The 19,039-nt window shown below is 42.8% G+C and overlaps 1 protein-coding gene across 9 annotated transcripts in view; it reads left to right on the top strand.

Moving 5' to 3' along the window:
- Positions 1–19,039, top strand: part of si:ch211-285f17.1 (sickle tail protein homolog) — a 145,165-nt gene that overhangs the window by 24,631 nt on the left and 101,495 nt on the right. For 4 of the 9 annotated variants that reach the window (XM_050056194.1, XM_050056195.1, XM_050056192.1 and 1 more), the window contains exon 1: positions 7,326–7,801. The exons of 1 other annotated variant lie outside the window; for it this stretch is intronic. In XM_050056194.1, coding sequence (XP_049912151.1) covers positions 7,474–7,801 — 328 coding nt within the window. In that variant the 5' untranslated portion in view covers positions 7,326–7,473. Of the gene's footprint in view, positions 1–7,324; positions 7,802–19,039 lie in introns of those variants that run through there. 4 more of the 9 variants (XM_050056193.1, XM_050056196.1, XM_050056206.1 and 1 more) reach the window with 4 other exon arrangements.

The raw sequence follows: 19,039 nt of genomic DNA, 5'->3' as shown, positions 1-19,039 counted from the left end.
AAAACATCCGTTCATTTTATAATTACAATCTACTGATAAAACTCTCCACGGTGGTGACACAAGCCTCAAAACCAGCCACAACTCAGCCCTGAGTGACCGTCCGCTATTGACCAACTGACCAACTGACCAATCAACAGACTGCAGTGTTCACAGCTCCACCTTTTAGTACCAGATCTGTGTGCTAGGTACCCCAACGGAGAGGTGACCAAAAATGGGGACAGTACGGAACCAGTTCAATTGGTACAATGCACAACTTTTCACAATGGAATCAGGAAAAAAAGCGTACCGAACTGAAGTCTACCATATCGTACTGATCGTGAAAACAGTGCAAAAAAGACCCTGAATAGATGCAAAATGACCCCAGAGAGACGCAAAGTGACCACAAAGAGATACAAAACCACAAGAAAGATGCAAAACCACCACAAAGTCTGTGTTTCTTGTTCCTTGTATGAGAGGTGGTGGGGGCTTGTCTCATATTCCGTGCATGTTCCTACCTTATAGGCAGCCACTTGTTTTTGTTCATTTCATCTCATACCAACATGCACACAAAGTTGCTTGAGATAAATAATCCATGTCAATTAATTTAGAATTCACCTTACTGTTTCATGATGCTGCAGCTGCTTTAAAGCACAAACTCAGAATAGTGATGTCTTTGATAATGTTCAAATCATCCAAGATTTAAGAGTCAGTTGATGTAAGAAGGGAAATTCACATTTCCCCTTGCAAAAGCATCCATCTCTGTTTATTGCCTGTGTCAAGGAGTTGCAAGTTTCTGTTGTTGTTTATGTGTTTCTTACCATATATATATATATACTGTATATATATATATATACACAAATTTGGAAGATAGATTTCAGTGAAATTTTGGGGAAAATCAAGTTGTCTGAAAGTGTTTTTTTAACATTGTTAAATTGTATTTTTTGCAATTGTTTTATGAGCTACTTACTTCAATAAAACAAAGAGCATCCTATTATTATCCGTCACCAGATAGAGACTAAACATTTCTAAACATTCTCTGCAGTTTGAATAACAAAAGATGATCTCGCAGCCTTGGCAGAGACATGCGCTCACTGAATGCTTCTGGATTTGAATTTTCAACAACATAGTTTGTCAGTGTAATCCTTCCTGGCTGCCGATTATCAACACTTGGACTTGGGAGCATCCTTCAAGTCATTAGAAGCTGATTTGCATAGCATAGGAAATCAAATATGAACACTTATAGCACATTTTGCAAAGCATCTTAATTGTCTGTAGTGAATGTTTGAGCCTAAAAACTGCTGTATTGACCTTAAAATTTCAGTACAATACTCCACTTGGAAATGGAACGGTGCCAACTTTAAAACTTCAAGCCACGCTCCTCTGTTTAATTAGAGCGCAGGCGAGTCGACAATACTGTAGACTCACCTCAATCAATCCCGGTTGTTTAAGCGACAGTTGATGATAATGGCAGAGACAACACTTCTCGTCACCGGGCCGCCGTCTCCTCTGACCTGTTGAGTGAGTGGCAGCCCCTCTGCAATGATCAATGCTGCATTTACTGTGAGTTAAAGCAGCAAATAATGTGACATGTTGGGTGGCTTTCCCCGGGGAGCAGCTGAGTGTTAAGACTAATTGGTCCCAACTGTCAGCGAGTCTCATCGTCCTATAGACTCCTTTACTGCCTTTGAGTCGCTTTGCCTCACCCGGGAGTCTGGAGCAGGGGCGACGTGAAATACAGAGGAATATAAAGGGACTCATATAGAAAGGAAAAAGAACATTTTGTCGTTGTTGATGTTGTCGACCAATATGTGTTCCAGATAGAGATTCAGATTCAGATGTTCATTTCATGAGTCTGTGAACTACTAAAAAATCTCTGATGAAATATTGATTGTTTGCTAGGGTGAGAAATTGTTATTCTGAGGAACACTTGAGTTGTACTGTAGCCTCGGTGCAAGTTGGAGCAAGTTCGCCTCTCATTGATATGCTGTTCTAGGTAAAATCAACAAAATCTATTCTAGTTGTAAATTATTTTATGGTATTCCTGTCCCGACATGGAGGATGACAGAAAAGAGTTGCAACATGGGTTCAAACCTGTGTTTCCTTGAACATGGTCGGCACCCCAACCTGCCGCAGCTCTGCTCCGCACACACTCAATGCTACTGTTGTGCATGTGTGCATTTCTGTAGAGCTTGTGTGCCCTCAGTAACTGATTCAGCGGTTGATATTGAATGAATGTTACAGTCAGTAATGACTCATGATATGGTTGGGAGGGAGCTCTGAGATGGAATGTAGGAAAAGAAACAACCAGCCCCCGAGGGCTTGGAAAACATACTCAACCATAATCCTCAACAGAGAGGTACACAGCTCACCCATCCCCCCAATTGCTTCCCAAATCCCCTAACCTTGTAGTCCACCGGCAGCCCTGTGTAAACTTGGCCTTTGTGCTTATTCTGCTGCATCAAGAGCCACACTGGGTAGTTAAAGCTGCCATAGTCGATATTTTTATATTAACAACGGATCAGATAATCATGTGTTTGTGAAAGAGGTTGCTCATAGTGACGAATCCACAGCTAATTACCACCCGGGTCTTGTGGTCCGTAACCTTACTGTTTTGGTTCACTCTCATCAGTGCCGCGTCCAGCTGCATCGAGCAGATGTTTCCAGTAAAATAGAAATAATAAAAACCCACTGCACACCACCTGCCCATCACCAAACAGCAGACAGGCAAATTACACAACTGGCTGGTGAACATAGTGGAGCATTTAGCTGCTAAGAAGACAAAGATTTTTCAAAAGAGTTGGTGAAGAAGTGAATAAAAATTGGACTAATACTGCATGCTAATGTTTTTTTTTAACTCTTTATACTCAAAGTTTTCCGAGAATCAAGCTTACAAACCATAACATTACATACTGGTCCAAAAAAAAGACACATTGCACAATAAGGTGAGGTTACATCAATCCGATTCATATCCACTGTCCCCAGTTCAGACATATATTCAATTTTTATCCATGTAAGTCCATCTTATATTCAAGTCCACGTGATTCCAACGGTTCCTTCCACTTATGTAGAAAAAGTCAATATAATGTCCTATATTTTTCAGAGTCACAACCTCAGAGACCAAGGATTTCCACATAGAAACAGAAGAAGGGTCATCCCCGACCCATCTCACCATGATGGCTTTTCTAGCAAGCATTAAAAGCGATTGAACCACTTCCTTATGTTTAAGAGAGTCAGGGACATGTCCAAGCAAACATAAATGTAAATGTGCTGACACCTGTTGAGCTATTGCTGTACTGATGTTTGTACATACCGCGCTCCAGAATAACTGGATTTTGTTGCATTCCCACAAGCAATGCAACCTAGGGCCCACTTGAGTTTGACATTTGGGACAATTTGGTGAAATGTGTTCACCAGCTAATCGCTAACTTTGACTGTGTGTTGACCCTTTAGCGTCTGTAGGACATGGGACTTTAAACCAACTCCAATGTAAACCCATCCGTGTCATAGTTACACATTCAGAGCTACGGAAGTAGTATAAAGAGTGCAAAAGTTTGCTTAAGGCAGGTGGGAGGGGAGGTGGATGGGCCCTACAAGCACAGGACTTTGACCCTGCCGGATGTTTGTTTCTTGTGTGCAACTAAGTTAACGTTGACTTCTTTTGTCCTGGAGTTGTTAGTCATGTCAACACTAATCTTTTCCTAATCCTAACCAAGTAGTTTTGTGGCCTGAACCTAAACTGGCGACCCTTAGTAGTCATGTGAGTTGACTATTGTGAGTAGACTGATGTGACTAGCATCAACCACAATCTAACCTTTCTAACCTTAACCAAGTGATTTTTTTTACTTAGACCTAACTGCCAACCCCTCTGAGATACAACACAAAGGGCAACCCCAGGCATCATTATACTGATGCCAGGGATTTCTACCCAAGTCTCAAAATAAGATATGGCAGGAAGAGATCAAACTGAAAACAGTGAAGTCAAGGGTTGGGAAACCGAAACAATGAGCCTAAAGACACTACAAGGCTCCACAGTGCTGAGGAGAACTGCAGTCAGGTGATCATTCTCTATTATGTTTGTTACTACAAGTGACCCCATTTACATATATTGTAGTTATGTGACCTATTGTTCATATAAAACCATTGATTATAGCGGCTTTAAACTGTCACATTTATTGAATGTATTGCATATCTCCAGGGTTGTATCAAACAATATATGTTTGAAGATTCTGCACAAACAGCACATACAGGAAGCCCAGCTTACACTGGCCTCAGCTCAGTTCGTGGGAGTCATTTATAACCTCTGCCCCCCGAGTTTAATAATAAACCCTCAGACAGAAAAGCCAGTTAATTAGAGAAATACCACAGTGGCACTCAGACAGCTCTTGCAGAGCCCACCACCCTTCTTAAATAGCAGCCCTCCTCTACACACTTATGGGCCATAAGCAGCCATACCAGGACTTGTGGGATTTTCTGCACCATCATATTTCCATAACCGCTGAGCACAAACTGCTCCTTGGCACTTGGAAACACGGTGCTAGCCAGGGCTAGCTGCAAAGACAGCTGTGGGTGGCAGTTTTGTCATTCAGGTCTTTATTGTCAGAGCCAATTTCAACTCCTCAGATAATCATCTTTCACAAGTTTTTTTTTTGAAGTTGAAATACTTGTGGTAGGTTGTTTTCCACTTCGAGTTTGAAATGCAAATTGATGCCATGCCTGGATAGCGAGCCGGCATCGGAGTTTGTTATTTGATACGGAGACGAACTTTATGATCTCTCACATTGCACAAAATCACAGGCTTAATGAGGAAAGTCAAATTATATCCATCCCTAAATGCTATGTTATTTAAAGCCTTTGAACCAAGTTCCCGCCGTTTGCCCACTGTACAGTTAGAACTGCCTTGAAACCTGGGAGGCATCCAATCCACACAGAGGGCTTTCATTTACTCCCAGCATGTACACACACACACACACACACACACACACACAAATAGCCATATAACCATAGTATGAGAGAGCTCACTTACTCACTGAAATCTATATGGAGCCTGTGTTTTTTCATGGTCAGCCTTTTTTTAGGTTTGACGTAATCCTTCGTACTACGATGCCGTAAACATAGTAGTAGTCCGCCAAACTGGTGACGCACAAACATAATCTGGCACAATTCTGATATTTAATCTTATGGAAATGTCTCTATCTCCTTCACTTTTCTCTCTCTTTCAAAAATCCATCAGACATGCAGCGGTTCCCATGAGCTCTTAGCCCTCCGATTTTGTCAGCGAACTATTCATTGGGAAAGTATGTAGGTCAATCTGCTTTGCTCTTTATCTAAAGCCATACAGATATGTAGCAATATGATGAACATTTCATTCATATCTATACAATCAGCCATGGCTGTCACCATGTTCAGAGGGCTTAGTCGTCTAAAAGGCAATCACGTGGGGAGGGGGGGGGCTCGGTATGGAGGAACTGATCGAATCTTCCGCACAGATAGCGCACATGTCAGTGTATTTTTTTCCATCTAAATCCCTATGTAAACTTGAACAGTGTATAATCAGGCCATGCAGGTTCCAAAAGGAGCAGCAGATAAAACATGGCGCCACATGTGCAATATTAAATCTGGCTTTTCTGACTTTTAACTGGGATGTTTTATGATATCTGAGTGCACCAGTTCAGAGAGGGAAACCGTCCCAGTGTTAAACTAAGCCTGTAGTCTCGTCCGTGTGGATTGTTGCTCTTTTATAACGTGTTGCCTGGACACAGTTGATCCTTTTGCTCACTGTAATCCATTTTCTGGTGTTTAGTCAGTAAGCACGGAATGGCGTCCCTGTGTGTTAGATCACATGTCTATTTCGCATGCTGCGGCATATTACACAAGTGTGACAGGCATGGAGCTCAAAATAGAGTGACCTGTGTGGAGTTAATGAATTAGACAAGTTTATAGGGGTGTGGTTTACTTTCCAGAATCAGTCTGTGTCAGCAAAATGTGCTTTTACACCAAGAAACAGACCGGTTCTCACTTCAGCCATGAAGTCTTTGTTTCATGCTTCAAAGTTGTTGTTTTTGCTCTCTGTGTGTCTGCCCTACTAACAATGATTCATACTTTATTGTGCTTGTCTGGCAATGATCACTGTGTGCTGAGGAAATTTCTGTGGGTCAGGCAATTGTTCCAAGCACTTTGTCAAAAGAGGAGAAATGTTTTTGCTCCATGAGAGAAATTGAGTGTTTCTGAGGATGAGAAGTGGATTTCTTTTTCTGGACAGCGAGTAAGAGGGAAGGGAAGTGTCTGAAAAGCTGTGATCTTCTCTGTTCCTCTCACAGCCAACTTCTGCTGTATTCTTTTTTTCTTGTCACAGCTGATGTCTTAGGCGCAGGAGATCAGAACAGCTCCACTGTGTGTCTCTTGTATACACACACACACACGCTGTAACGCTCCCCTCCTTTGCGCTCTTTAATTCTCTGTAAATTCCACCAGTGAGTGAAGGGCTTGGTGTGTTGTGTTGTGCATGTGTGTATTCCTGCCTCTGGTATCCCGAACATCTCATCACATGTGAGGAGTACTGTGGCTGTCTGAAAGAAGGGGGACAAGAGACGGACAGAGAAAAAGAGGGAAAATAGGACGAGGTGAAGCCAGTGATTGTACCAGAGGGTGGCTCTGAGCGGTCGGCTGATGACGTGAAGCGCTGCACACACATCTGGAACAGCTTGTGCAGCTGCACCTGAAGAGAAGGGCTCCTCCGCAAAGCCTCTGCCGGCACTTTCTCTATCTCCCTCGTGCTCTTTTTTTTTCCTCACTGTCTCTAAATCTTCCCCTCTCTGGTCTCCGTCTGCCGGAGCGCTGGAATGGTTACCCGCTGAGCATCAGCAAAGAAGAGCGAGTGAACCGAAGCGAAAGAGAAGAGGAGAGAGGAGGCACAAGAGGACAGGAACATGGGAAAGAATTATTAAGCATGAGGTAGGAGAGAGAAGTTGACAACCATAGTATGAGAGCAAGTGAAGAAGAGAGGAAGCGCGAGAAATCTACAAAAAAAGAGAGGGATGGAGGAGGAGAGAGTGTGAAAGACGGAGAAAGAGAGGCAGAGAGGGGATTAAAAAGCCGGAATGCGCTGACACTGGAGACCTGAGTTTCTGTTTGCACTTGGCACAGCACGTCCTGTCACTCCACAGGTTTATCCACACATACACCAATTTACCAGCACACGCACACACTCACACACACTGTTTGCTTTGGAGGATGATCCCAGGAGGCCACGCCAGGAGAAGAGAACACCTTCCAAGGATCTCTTAACCCTCCACCCCTCACCCCCAACTCGCCTTCCCAAAAGTGCCCTCCCTCTGGCCCTCTCAGCCTACCTGCACCAGTCACAACACGCTGGAGCTGGAGAGTCACAGTCACACTCACTGAGAGCTGAGAAACCCTGGATTGTCCACGGGACACAGCTGCAGTCACACTGGCTGAGAAAGACTGAGGAGCTTTACTGATCCGCTGACCTGAAGGATGTCTAAAGCCTCCAGGCTGGCCCGGCCCCCGTCGATAGGGGCTGGATCCAAGCTGCCCTCCCCCAGGAAGGAATGCCCTGGCACAGCCGGTCGAGCCCGGGTGCTGAGCGTGGGGGAAAAGCTGATGAGGGCAGGTAGCGACGGTATCCTGAGCAGACAGAAGTCTTTAAAGGCCGCTGCGCCCCGAGACAAAGCGCAGACCCCGACTGAAACTCAGGCCCCTAGCCAGAGTCCAGGTGAGAAGGGCGAAAATATGGAGACGGTCACTCCCAAGAGCAAGATCAGCCCGCCCAAAGCTTCAAGTCAGCAGCAAGGCTCTGTGCACAGTAAGTAATGAGCCAAACTTCATCATCTGAAACTTGCCTCCAGTGATCTTTTGGTCTACTTTTTTTCCACAAGAAACTTTGATTTAAAATTGATGCAGGTACATGCTTAAAGTGACTACACAGATTTCAGTTGTGTCTTCTTTCTACTCATCTGTCATCATTTGTGCGTCAGTTAAGCATGCAGGGGATTAGGCTTTAGTCTGCTTCTTGTGTGTCCCCCTTGATGCCAGTAATTGTGTGCTTAATTGATGAGGTCTACCTGGGTTATCAGTGATCTCCCTCCTGCCCTGTGGCAAAGGATGCTCTTGTCAAGCAGCCACGATTAACAAGGTTTCGGGCCAAAAATAGCACGGCGTTAAAAAATGCAAGGGTCTGCTTGGAGGGGTGGGCATGTTGCTGCAGAGACCAGTGAGAAGTTGATCTCGGAAGTCCAGTTTGAGTAAAACAGCCTTGAGTATAGACACAACAAATGTTGCACAAGACTTTATACTATGTGACAAGATTTTACGACTACAGCAAGTTATCTCAATGGCAATCATTTTATTTTACGCCTTGACAATCGCAAGATATACTGTAGTATACTGTACTGTAATTGCTTTGCTCATTTTACAAGGTACTCTATCAACAACATTGCAGGTTTTTTTTGCAGGATGATCCTGCATTTCCCCCCTGTGCCTTTTGTATCCATAATCCTGCTGCGCCAATGCATCTGCCTCATTGATATGAATGAGGAAGCTTAATTTTTCGGCACAGTGCTATTGTCTGTGTGAACGCGGCCCTGATGGAGGAGAGAGGAATGACTACTCATGGGATCTCTGTCACTATCCCACTGCCTCGGTCTCTGTGGGGTGCAGATTAAGAAATGGAGGGGCCAAGAGGTTGAGGAAAGTGGTCTTATCATTCCCTTTTGGCCTTCTCACCAGATTCCTAACTCTGCGGGGCGCTAGCTTTCATGGTTTTGTCAGGTCACAGTCGTCTCACACTCTCAAAAGCAACTTGACCAAGATTGTTGAATTTGTGTACTCTGCATATACTGCCAGCAGCTGTAAAGAGTCCGATTGACAGACTGGGTATTTTTTTTCTCCATCCGTTAAAAGGTTTCCTGTCAATCACACTTGACTGTTCAGCTTGTACTCAAAGACAGCAGTTGCGGAGAGTAAGGGGGGTTTAAGTGTGGGGGTGACGTAGACGTAGGCAACAGGGGTGAGTCAAGTGAGAGAGTGACAGAAGGAGGTCAGGAATGTGAGCAGGGCATGCTGGGAAATCAACAGGTCTTGAGCTGCGTCTGCTTGTGAATCCCTCCCCGCAGTAAAGACAGGTTATGGGTTATAAGGGGGCAGGTTTGTACTGGAAACCAGATGTTCTTGTCTGTGCAGCTTCCAGTCTCGTCTTTACACAAATAAAGGGTCTTTATGCAGCGCTGATTCACTTCTTAAGGGTTAGGGTCAGTCTGCCTTCAGTTCATTTGCCCCTAAATGTGCGCTGACACAATACTGAGTTAACTGGAGTTAAGTAAAAAAAAAATCTGAAATTGGTCTTAATGGATCATGTGTGTTCATTTAAGGGCATTAAAAGTGACCCATCCCCTCTTTATACCGTCTATATTTCTAAGTTTTTCTTCTTTTGTCTTCTTTTCTCACGTCCTCCCTCGCTCATTGCTTTTCATGTGTTTCTTTGTCTTTCTTCACACCCTCTCCACTTTTGTTTCTCTCTGCGCTTTTGTCCTCCTCATTCCTTTTCTTCCTGTCATGTTTTGACAGCAATTGAATCGGTTATTGAAAGATGCCATCGCCGCCCACACACACATATGCAGACTATCAAAAAGAATAAATGAACTGTGTGTACTCTCCCCATTTCGCCTCTGTCTCAGTGTGCGTTTTTGAGACAGCGAGAACTCTGTAGATTTCTTGTTATGGACAGTAACTTTGAAGTTCCAGTGCTCCAACAGTCCAGTCTCTCTAGAAACCAGCTATACAGTAGACTGATTGCACAGCCCTTTGATATACAACACTCACAAGGTCTTCACTTTAGGGAACTGCTGTTGGCTGCATGGAGCCATGTGCTGCTTAAGTATTTGGATTTTAAATAGGCCAGCACAATTAAATACCCTTTCACTGCAGGCTAATGGGCAGCTCATCATATTCCCTATCCACTTATGGCTTGTATACAAACAAGGTTGGTTAATGTGGGGGGTTTAGACCGTGCCAGGTCCTCATTCCCCCCGCTAATGCCAGTTACAGGGCATGACGGCAGCTAAAGCATAGACCCACAGGGTCAGACAGAGCTGATGCACACCGCACTGGCAGACGATAAGTGCGTGTGACAGGTGACATTTCCACTGTGTGAAAGCTTCAGAGCTGACTGCTGCTCGCCAAAGGGCCCAATTTCAGCCTTAAAGTGGCAGCTTCCACTGAAAGCAAAATCCATTTGACATTTTCTGTCCAGAGAGGATATAATACGAGTCTCAAGTACAGGTTCAAGTTCACCTTTTTTTTTTTTTTTTTTGGATACTGTATGACATTGCATCAAACTACGGTTCAGCAACATTTTGCCTGACTCCTTTAGGCATCTCTCGCTCTGGATACACATCTATATGTATTCTCGATCTGTTATTATGTACACTACACAGGCACCCAGACGTTACACCCATGTGTGATTTTGAGCATCATTCCAAAACGTTAACAGCCTCCACCCTTCTGAGAAGGCTTTCAACAAGATTTGAAACCAGGCTGCCGGGATTTGCTCCCATTCATCAGCAAGAGCATTAATGAGGTCAAACACTGATGCTTGCCAAATTCTTTCCATAGGTGTTGGATGAAGTTGAGGTCAGGGCTCTGTGCCTCTGATGTTTCTACACACCTTACTCTGAAAACTGTTTCTTTATGCAGCTTACTTTGTGTCCAGGTCCTGTTTGTCCACATACTTTTGGTCATGTAGTCTATGTCTTTTTTTTCCAACTAGTGTTGTCACAATACAGGAATTTCTATCTGCGATACAATACCTTAAAAATATCAATATTCGATAGCATGGGGGAAAATAACATTGAAGGCAAAAAATTAAAACATGACAACTTGTTTTTCTTAGTGGCAGAGTACTACCTAGCGGAATAACTGTACTAAGCAGAATGACAATAGTAAACATTAACAGTAAGAGAGAGCAAGGAGACGCAGCTGACGCCAAACATTAACAACAAGAGAGAGCAAGAAAACACAGCTGACGGCAAACGTTAACAATAAGAGAGCGCAAGAAAACGCAGCTGACGTGAAACATTTACAATAAGAGAGAGCAAGAAAACGCAGCTGATGCCAAACATTTACAGTAAGAGAGAGCAAGAAAACGCAGCTGACGCGAAACATTAACAATAAGAGAGAGAGAGCAAGAAAGCGCAGCTGATCTATGTAGCAAAACGGCAAAAATGAGTATTGAAATCTTTTTAAATATTCAGTCAATTCAGAGAGTATAAAGTTTATTGATCAATTAAAGTAAGCTGTGTAGTGTTGTTCCTCTGCTCTTTAGTTACTTTAAAGTGAGTCAGCTGTGTAACTTTTGTTAAACAGCAACCACTGTGGCCAAATTGACAATTATGAGATTATGGTTAATGCTAAAACATAGTGTAACATAGCAAATGAAGACAAGCGTCAACAAGAAAGTGAATGCACTCTGTAATGAGAGCTATACAGCCAAGTCTACTTTGATTTAGCCACCATAACCTACAGGTCATACCAGGTTATTGAATGGAGGAATGGTACCTTTTATAGTTCATTATTTTAAGTTTTTTTTTTTGTGTTTTTTCATCTCCAAAAAGTTACATAGGCGAACTAAAATGCTTTCACTTACCATCATTAAGGAGACACAATATTCATCAGCACAGACTATTGTACAAAACTAACAGGGCAAGGCTAACCAGTAGGGTTGTACCATATCATAAAGTTCACAGTAATACTATTCTAATTTTTGATATGTTAAAGTTTTTTACATCGTCATAATGGCAATATTTAGACTTGTTTACATAATGACGTCATACCATCACACACAGTACCAGCAAGCATGGCTGAGAGCAAATTGCTACCGGCGCCACAGCAGAGGAGTTAAGTTCCAAAAAGGGGAGCAACTTCAGTAGTGTGGAACTGAAGCGTCGTTAGGCCTGGGGGTCCGAATGTTTTATGAACAGCCCTGGGCTTTTCAGACCCTTTTAGTGACTTGCCGCTCAGAATAAATTCAGTTAGCAGCTTCTCTGGCAGCAGTAAAGCGTCACTCTACTTCTTCTCTCTCACCGTGCACACAGGAATTGACGTTCCCAAGTCATTTTGCCATAAGCCTGTCATAAAGTAAGCCTACGTGAAGCTCGACAAAAAAGTTAATATGTATAAATGTGCAATAATCTTTGCAACATAACTTCCTGTCGCAATAGATACAGGCCTGTGTGTATGCGTGTGTGGGGGGGGTCTGATGGTCCTTTGGTCCTTTGGTGATGGCACAGCAAAGGAGAAATGGCAGAGCATACAGGTCCAGCTGGAAAAATACAGCTCAATTTTTTGGGGTCTTTCCAAAAGAGAAAGAAGAAGGTGTACAAATTCAGCCTATGTGGTAACTTTTAATAATTTACTCATTTTGTTGCAATTGTATGTTCTTGAAATCATTATCGCAAAAATACCCTAAAATACTGTGATACAAATTTTAGGGCCATATTGCCAACCCCGACTGACCAGCTGATGAAAACATCTGGAATGGTAACGGTCTGGAAAGACTTTGACTTAACCTCTCTCTGGCTCTCCTATCAATCTTTGCTATCTCCAGGCCTCCCAGACTCTTTTTCTCTCTTTGTGTCTAGATCAACTTGAAAGTATTTCACCTCCTGTGTAACCTAAGGGGTCCTTTGATCCCATGCCCCATCGTGCGAGGATTTGTTTCCAAGATGCTCTTGAGATAAAGTCATTTTTGGATGACCTCACCTTGTGGTGATTGAGAAGGTGAGTCAGTAAAAGAAACAGAACACGGCGTGATCGGGGGGTTTCATACGCTGCGTCTGCATTTTTCTTTACCCACCCAGACATGGGCACCAGCACTCGTGATATGTTGTTTCTTGCCTGATACTGTTTCACAAGATTTGTTACCACATCAGTATGTGCGGAGTTGCTTCAGCTTGTTTACGAGTGATGGAGGTTATTAAGACCTTTCAGTGTAGCCTCAAGTGCCATAATGTACATGTGTACTTCTACCCGTTGACAACTGCGCTAACAGCATATGGATGTGAATCACTGGCCAGAGAAGTGTTACATGCTTCTACATGCTCGCGGTACAATGTGTCAGTTTTGCTCACTGTTGATAGTCTGAGTGGTGTGTAACCATGACAGACTTCTTTTTTTTTGCCTTATTTCCTTGTTGAAAAAACAGCTTAGTGTAACGGGAATGAGTTCGAGGATTGGGATGTGATCACCCATTTCTTTGACATTGAAGCCAAGAGTAAGGATTACATTAATTGCAGCCTCTCGTGACTCTTTAAACCCCCCAGTTGTCTCTCTGGGTTTTTTTCTTCTTTGACAACTATCAGGCAGACTGCAAGAGTTATTAAGACTACAAAACACTTTCCCTCCACATCAATTGGCCCACTAAAACGGATATGTAATTCTAATTCTTCAGAAAGCCACTTTAATTACCTTTTTGTGTACATATCTGTTACAGAATTGGATGGTTTACAAGTTTCTGACTCACTGTACAGTGTCTTTTTACTCTGCCAAAAGGGAATGTGAGAGTGTGAGTTCCTTTGTATTATCCAGACCTTCCTTTTTTTTGTGATTGAGCTGACAAATTGAAGCCCGTAAGTAGGGGGTTGATTCAAAGCAAACCCCCTCGACTCTGACTTTGAATTGAGCAATCACAAACTGTTATTCATATGATTTACTTGACGTTCTGGGAAGTTCTTGTCTTTCAAAATACACTTCCGTTTTCACAGGAAATTTAACGTTTACATTCAGTCTCTTTCGAAATAAATGCTCTATGTTGGTACAACACTGCAAATTGATTGATTTTTCTTCAACAAGAAACATACGTGGTTGGGTTTAGGCAACAACAGCACGTGGTTAGGTTTAGGAAGAAACAACAAGGTATGGCTTTAGAATCTTACGGGACATGAACACCGCTCTCTTGGGTGAAAGTCGATGTTGGATCCACTCACCACCCCTTCCGTGCGCCCCATTCGGACTTTCACCACCTTAACTCTCATTCTTGTCCCACTGCATTTCCCCCTGATGCCGCCAGGCGGCGTTAAACTATAACGGCAACTGGCTGCGTATCATGCTGACGTTAAAGGATGCCTTTTCGTTGGTTTCTGACGCAGCAAGTCACTGCCCAAGCCCTGGATTTCAACGACTTTGGAGTGAGACCGTGTTCTCCAATCAGACTTCCAACTCACCATCTGCGTCGCCAATTTCCTGTCTCCAAAATGTTTGTAAGCATGGGTCAAAGTCTCTCACATCAAGTCAGTTTTTATAGATAAAAACGTTTGCGTGGGAAGTGGCGTACGCCTTTTTCCGGCCTCATTTTATGCGTAAGTATGTTTATAAATGAGACCCTTGGATACAGTGTTACAGGCGGGACCCTGTTCATTCCTATGAAAGTTGCTCACTGGTGCATGAAGCCAAAATTTTTCAGAAGCTGCATGTAAAATTACCCAGATGATTGGCATTGCTTACACATCATTGGGCCCATAGCTTAGCACAGAACAGACACTCTGCATCTCGCCATGCTGCTGGTGTTTGTAGCAGTGTAAATATGTGGCGGTCCCACGAAAACAGTAAAAAACATGAACATAGCAGCCTGTCGCTATTTATTATCCATTTATGTCAGTTCCTCTAACGCATTCAGATATCTGTTTTTGTTAAGGAGTTTTAAAAGTGTATAAAAACTTTTCCTCCAAATACCACAAGAGAGGAAGTGACTTAATGTTTTCTCAGCTGTGGGAGACAACTCACTTTTGTCTAAGACTTGTCAATAAGTACCCGAGCCTGGAGAGAAGTCCAATGAGTCATTAGAAGAAAGAAGAGTAGGTGAGTTAATGGTGTGTTCATGGACCTGGGGTGTGTGTTCAGAAAAAGAGTGGATGTGACTCATCCCTCAAACAGAAACAGATAATAATCGGGCCACTGAGCAAGAAGAAAGAGCCTTGGTTATGTGACTACTCATGAGTGTGTATTGTAAATCCCCCTGTTGTCTCTGGTGTGTTTTTCTTTGGGGGTGTAGCTTGGGGCAATGTTGCTTCTTCCTGATTCCTGAGGCTGTGCGGATCTCAAAGAGAGACAGCAGAGGGGATTGGCTTTCTCTCTGTGTCAGATTAAGGATAAAACAAAGGCCTTAATCTCTGCGATGCCCACCCTGACTTCACTTCCCAGGGTTTGCACTTGTTGAAGTCAGACATTACCATGTCTACATTTTTTGCATATTTACTTTCCAGTGTGGCCTATTAGTTTGGCTTGATTACACAGCAAAGTCTTCAAAGCTAATACTGCAAATGTGCCATGAAATTCCTTCAAACCAGACATCTCACTACTTGATAGTTTTTTTTCAATTAAATGAAATGTGTGTGTGTGTGTGTGTGTGTNTGTGTGTGTGTGTGTGTGTGTGTGTGTGTGTGTGTGTGTGTGTGTGTGTGTGTGTGTGTGTGTGTGTTCTAGCCCAAAGCATAAATGTGGTTAATTCACCCAACTGAGGGGTGTAAGCGGATGCAAGGCCTCCCTCAGGGTTTCCTCTCAAAGAGTCGACAGAGAAATCAATATGTCTCCACCTCCCCTCTTACACCCTTTTGCCCTTCAGGCAGCAAACGTGATGTGGTGTGTGTGTGTATATATATATATATATATATATACATATATATATATCTTTTTTTCTTTTTTTACTGTGTGGGAATTAGTGAATGTGCACAAAAATGGCTGTATGCACAAACTGCTAAATATTCATACACTTTTATCTCCGCAGTTCAGATGATTCAAATTGAATCTCCTACTGTGTTTATTTCTTTCACATCGACATGTTGTTTTAGGGGACTGGATTTTTCATTAATATTACATTAATATTTAGTGTTGCTGGCGGTACCCATCTGTGATCATTTGCAAGAGGAATATTTGGTTGAGGTCATTAAAATATTTTGTGTCCATGTAGCATACAGATTAAGAGAGATTTTCTACCAAGTTCAAGGTTAAGTTGAACTTCTGGGGCTGAAAATGAAGCCAACGCTCAAGTGCTAAAATCTGCAGTTCACTGAATGGCCACTTGAGGCTGGCTTCAGAGGCAAGTCGATCCCCATACACACCCATGATAAAATGCCCAACTTTACAGAAGAAATTAACATGTTTGTAGCCTGGTACAAAAAAATGGTTTTGGTCTCCATAGCTTATTTCCCCATTCATGACAATTGTATGGGGGATGAATTTAACTGTAAGTCATACATAATTAAGTGCGGGCAGCTTTGAGTGGCAGGCTGTCTGCTGTTAGTGTCCTTGGCTTCTCAATCAGATCCACCCCTTGCTCCACCACAGCTCCAGCCTCTTGTCTAAATATGGTCACTTCTGACTCCAAAAACCAAGATGGCAATGGCCAAAATGCAGAACTCGAGGCTTCAAAACAGGACTCTACAAACTAATGGGTGGTGTCACGGTAGCTACATCCATTATTTTATTCATTCTATGACTAACCTCACAGCGAGAGGGTTCCTGGTTCGAGTCCGCAGGTGGGGGAATTTGCATGTTCTCCCCGTGTCAGCGTCGGTTTTCTCTGGGTACTCCAGCTTCCTCCCACAGTTCAAAGACATGCAGATTAGGTTAATTGGTGACTCTAAATTGCCCGTAGGTGTGAATGTGAGTGTGAATGGTTGTCTGTCTCTATGTGTCAGCTCTGTGATAGCCTGGCTGGTATTGTTAGGCTACAAAATAAATAGAATTAAATGTCAGCGCACATACTAGTGGAGGAACATCAGCAACATAAACCCTCATGTCCAACTCAACAGTAAATTCAGCTTCTATAGAGGACACTTTGCAGCCCATACATACAACTAATTTCATTTCAGCCTCACTAGAACTAACCACCCAGGCAGACAGCATGGGGCTGTCTTAACAGTTTTTATGCACACCGTATACATGCAACACTCCTGTCCTGTGGTTGTTGACGTTATCACTCTGAGTTGTTGCACTCACCTCTAACATCACTCTCTGAACCTTTTGCACCACAAAGTCCTCCTCTCTGTTTGTTGATTCTTGAAGCATATCGTTGTACTATTACTACTGTAGGTTGCTGCTTGTTTCTGCCTGTGAGTCTGTGTATGGTCTGGTTAGATTGTAAAACTGAATTGCCCCTCTGGGATAAATAAGGTTGTCTGAACTGAACTGAACTGAACTGAACTGAACTGAACTGAACTGAAAAACCAGTTCACTTTCTCACTTGTCCCACTATAACCAGTCCACTCAGCCTCAGGAGTTATTGCCAAAAACTGTAGAAAGTTATCAAACACCTCACTAAATGTGTAAGTTCTTCAGTTAACATGAGCACTTTAGCATGCTAACAATCTGCCCTGTGTCACCTCACATTGTGGGTGTGTGTGATTTGGGTCACTAAACTGCTCCCTTGGTGGAGCATCAAATGAGTGATTAATTTAGGTAGATGCCACCTTTGTAACTATGCTGAGGCATAGTTATACTAACCACAAATTTAAGTGCATTGCTTTTGTACTGTTCATTAAACACTAGGCCCAACTCTAGTGTGACTCCCATTCTGCACCCCTCCCACCACCAGACCTCAGCCAGTGAATGTGAACATTTACAACATGTATCTCCTCCAGAGTGTCCGTCACCTGTCAAGCTGTGTTCTTCTGCAGCCGCAGAGAGACCTCAAGCTTCTTCTCTGCTGCAGCTGCTTATTTATCTCCTTCCTTTTGTTCCATTCTCTCACAGTTTATATTCACTTTTGTTTGTAGGCTACTCAGTGACAGATGCAACTTGAAATGTAGCATGGTGCGATACTAGTACAAGTAAAAATGTTACAGTAATGAGAGTATGTAATTTATTACTTCCACCCCTGCTAATTACTTTAAATATACAGTAATGGTGAAGTAATTCAATGGCTTTTGAGTGAAGAAAGGTAGCTGTAGCTAAGCACTCATGGTCAGTAACTTTTATAACATTGAATTAGCATAAAGACTGGAAGCCTGGGGAAACAGCCTGGTTCTCTCCGATGTGCAAAGACACCAGCACTGTAAAGCTCAGTAATTAACACCTATTATCTAGTTTGTTTAATGGGTGCATAAGCTGAAATGTAAAAACAGAAAGTTGTTCTTTTACCTGGAGTTTAGTGCTTTCATGTTTGTGGAACTACCAGCAGCTGAGTGCAGTGACTTCCTGGGGTCTTGTTGAAATAGTTACAACATGTAACTCCTCGTAAAACCACATGTTTTTGTTTTTACCTTTCAGTTTGTGTGCATAATACACAAATGAGATACGATGTGAGCTTTAGAGGCCTTGGTAGACTTTTTTGTTTTATTCTGATGAAGCTAGGCTGGCTGTTTCCCCCTGCTACAAGTCTTTATGCTAAGCTAAGCTAATTACCTCCTGGCTCCAGCTCCATACTTAGCCCACAGACATGAGAGTGATATTAATCTTTTTGAGTACATGTCCCAAAATGTTGAACTGCTCCTTTGAATAAAACAGTGTTGAAATAAACATAATATCTGACTAATGGTGTGTGAGTGTGCAGATGTGGACCACATGATCCACCATGGGAAAGTCTACTGTACACTGTCAGATGATTAGGGCATGTGATGTGGCTGAAGACTGGAGGGTTGCACTATGATATTACAACAAGTGATTTCTACATCCCTGGCATAAGTATCTAAATTTCACACTCCAGAAATTACAACACTCTTACTGCTTTCCATCACCTGATTTTCCCTCCTTGTGTTGTCACTATTTTTAAGACTGATGGTGTGTTTTCATTACCTCAAGCCATGGCAGGCATGAAAGTGAAACTCTGAGGTTTTGGGTTGCAGAAGTTAAGGACCTACTGACCTTTAGCTGACACCCTGTGGCTAAATGTCCTCGTATAAATCATATCTGAGATAACAATGAAAAGAGAAATCAATCACCACCCTAAAAATGTGTCCAGAGATTTGAGTGATACCACATTCCTTCTCTGGTTCTTTAAGAGGTTCCAGTGGGCCCTGAGCAACTTTTTTTTCTCCTTCATAAAATGGAGCGT

Source organism: Epinephelus moara, chromosome 11 (assembly GCF_006386435.1).
Source record: "Epinephelus moara isolate mb chromosome 11, YSFRI_EMoa_1.0, whole genome shotgun sequence".
NCBI lineage: Eukaryota > Metazoa > Chordata > Actinopteri > Perciformes > Serranidae > Epinephelus > Epinephelus moara.
Note: the sequence above shows the minus strand (reverse complement) of the source record. Positions and strands in the feature narration are given on the sequence as shown.